This window comes from Phoca vitulina, unplaced genomic scaffold (genome assembly GCF_004348235.1).
Source record: "Phoca vitulina isolate PV1807 unplaced genomic scaffold, GSC_HSeal_1.0 scaffold118, whole genome shotgun sequence".
NCBI lineage: Eukaryota > Metazoa > Chordata > Mammalia > Carnivora > Phocidae > Phoca > Phoca vitulina.
This window is the reverse complement of record NW_022589821.1, coordinates 745,576-747,050: the sequence shown is the minus strand read 5'-3', so window position 1 is coordinate 747,050 and position 1,475 is coordinate 745,576. Positions and strand designations below refer to the sequence as shown.

The following is a 1,475-nucleotide window of genomic DNA, read 5'->3' as shown; positions in this document are numbered from 1 at the left end:
CATGACAGCGACCCGGGCGAGGTCCCCCAGCTTCCACAGCACCCCCCTCCGCGCCAGAGGGCCCTTCCAGCCTGGGCTCTGCTCTCCTCCTCTCTCCCTGGCAAGCGGGGAGGAGAGCCGACTGGGGAGATGGCTCGGACGGACACTCACTGTGGGCCACGCCAGCCTCCACGGTGGGCTGTGCCCCGCGGGCACTGCCCAGACTGCCGCTTTTCACCAGGCGCCCCGTGGGTGAAGCTGGGTCCCGGAAGCTTCGACCGGCCCAAGTAGTCTGGCGCTGAAGTGGGCGCGTAGGGGAGCGACGCTCCAGACAGGGCTCTGCGGAAGACCGGGAGGAGGCTGAAGGCAGCCAGGTAGAAACCCGGCCCCTCGTCCAAACCACGGCTCCCTGCGAGGACGCGGGGTTGTAGGGCTCTTCCCAGGCAGAACGTCCTCTCCTCTGTCATCGGCCAACTGCAGCGTCCCCGTCCCCAGAACACCCGATGCCAACCACGAGGCCAGCCCCAGCTCTCCGTGCCTCTCCCCGCCGGAGCCTGGCTGCTCGGCCCCCAGCCCGTCACAGGCCCTACCCACCTGTCTGGCCGCTGCCCGCCTCTTGTGCTGCCGCCTGCCGCCGCCGCCGCCGGTCCCTCAAGGGCTGGCGGAACTGAGCAGCCCCCAGGACAACGTTCCGGAGCTTGGCCCAGCGCAGGCGCCCACCCGGTGTACCAGACAGCCACTTGCTTTCCAGCACGGCCTGCCAAGCACAGTGCCCATCAAGATGGCCTACTGCCACGCCCTGACTCCAGCCTGGTGGCCGCTGCCCGACGCCAGGGACCCAGGGGCCACCTTCCCCTGCAGACATCCTGCCTCGGTCCGTCCTGCCGATGACTTGGCAGGCGCGAGAACCCACGAGGCAGGTGGCAGCGGCCACCTGGAGGGATCTGGAGGAAGCCAGAAGCCGTGTAGATACTTTGTATCCAGACTCTGCTACTTATCAAGCATATGGCTTTGAAGAAATCTTTTCACTTTTTTGGTCATCAGTTTCCTGATGTAAAAACCAGTTTAGTGTTCTGGTTAAGGACCCGAATGCAGAAAACATTATTATGCCTGTGTTTGTGCCCTGACTCCCTAATTTCCTCCCTGTGGGGCCCTGGACAAGTCAGCAGTGCTCTGGAACCCCACCGCCTCCCCTGTAAAGGGGGGAGGCCTGCAGAAAAGATGAAATGATAAAACACGTGTGAGGTGCCTGGAACAGTGCCTGGCACACTGGCTACCACCACGGCTATCGCTGGGAGGGGGCACTCCCCGTCGGGGCTCTGGCAAGTGAGTAAGCCGCCACGCAGGAGGGAACGCAGTGTGGGCGCTAAGGCACTCGCACAGTCCAGTGGCTGACGGTGGTTGCAGGGCCTGGTTGCACCGTCCAGGGCCAGTCTCGGGGAGGGGGGCGCGTCTGGTTGCACCGTCCAGGCCCAGTCTCGGGGGGGGGGGCGCGT

The 1,475-nt window shown here is 65.0% G+C and overlaps 1 protein-coding gene across 1 annotated transcript in view; it reads right to left on the bottom strand.

The window, feature by feature from the left end:
- Positions 1-1,378, bottom strand: part of DENND4B (DENN domain containing 4B) — a 5,683-nt gene extending 4,305 nt beyond the window's left edge. Inside the window, exons 1-2 of the mRNA XM_032398711.1 lie at positions 574-1,378; positions 151-318 (exon numbers count right to left, since the gene is read on the bottom strand). Of these exons, the coding sequence (XP_032254602.1) occupies positions 151-318; positions 574-844 (439 nt within the window). The 5' untranslated portion in view covers positions 845-1,378. The remainder of the gene's footprint in view (positions 1-150; positions 319-573) is intronic.
- Positions 1,379-1,475: the final 97 nt, after the last annotated feature.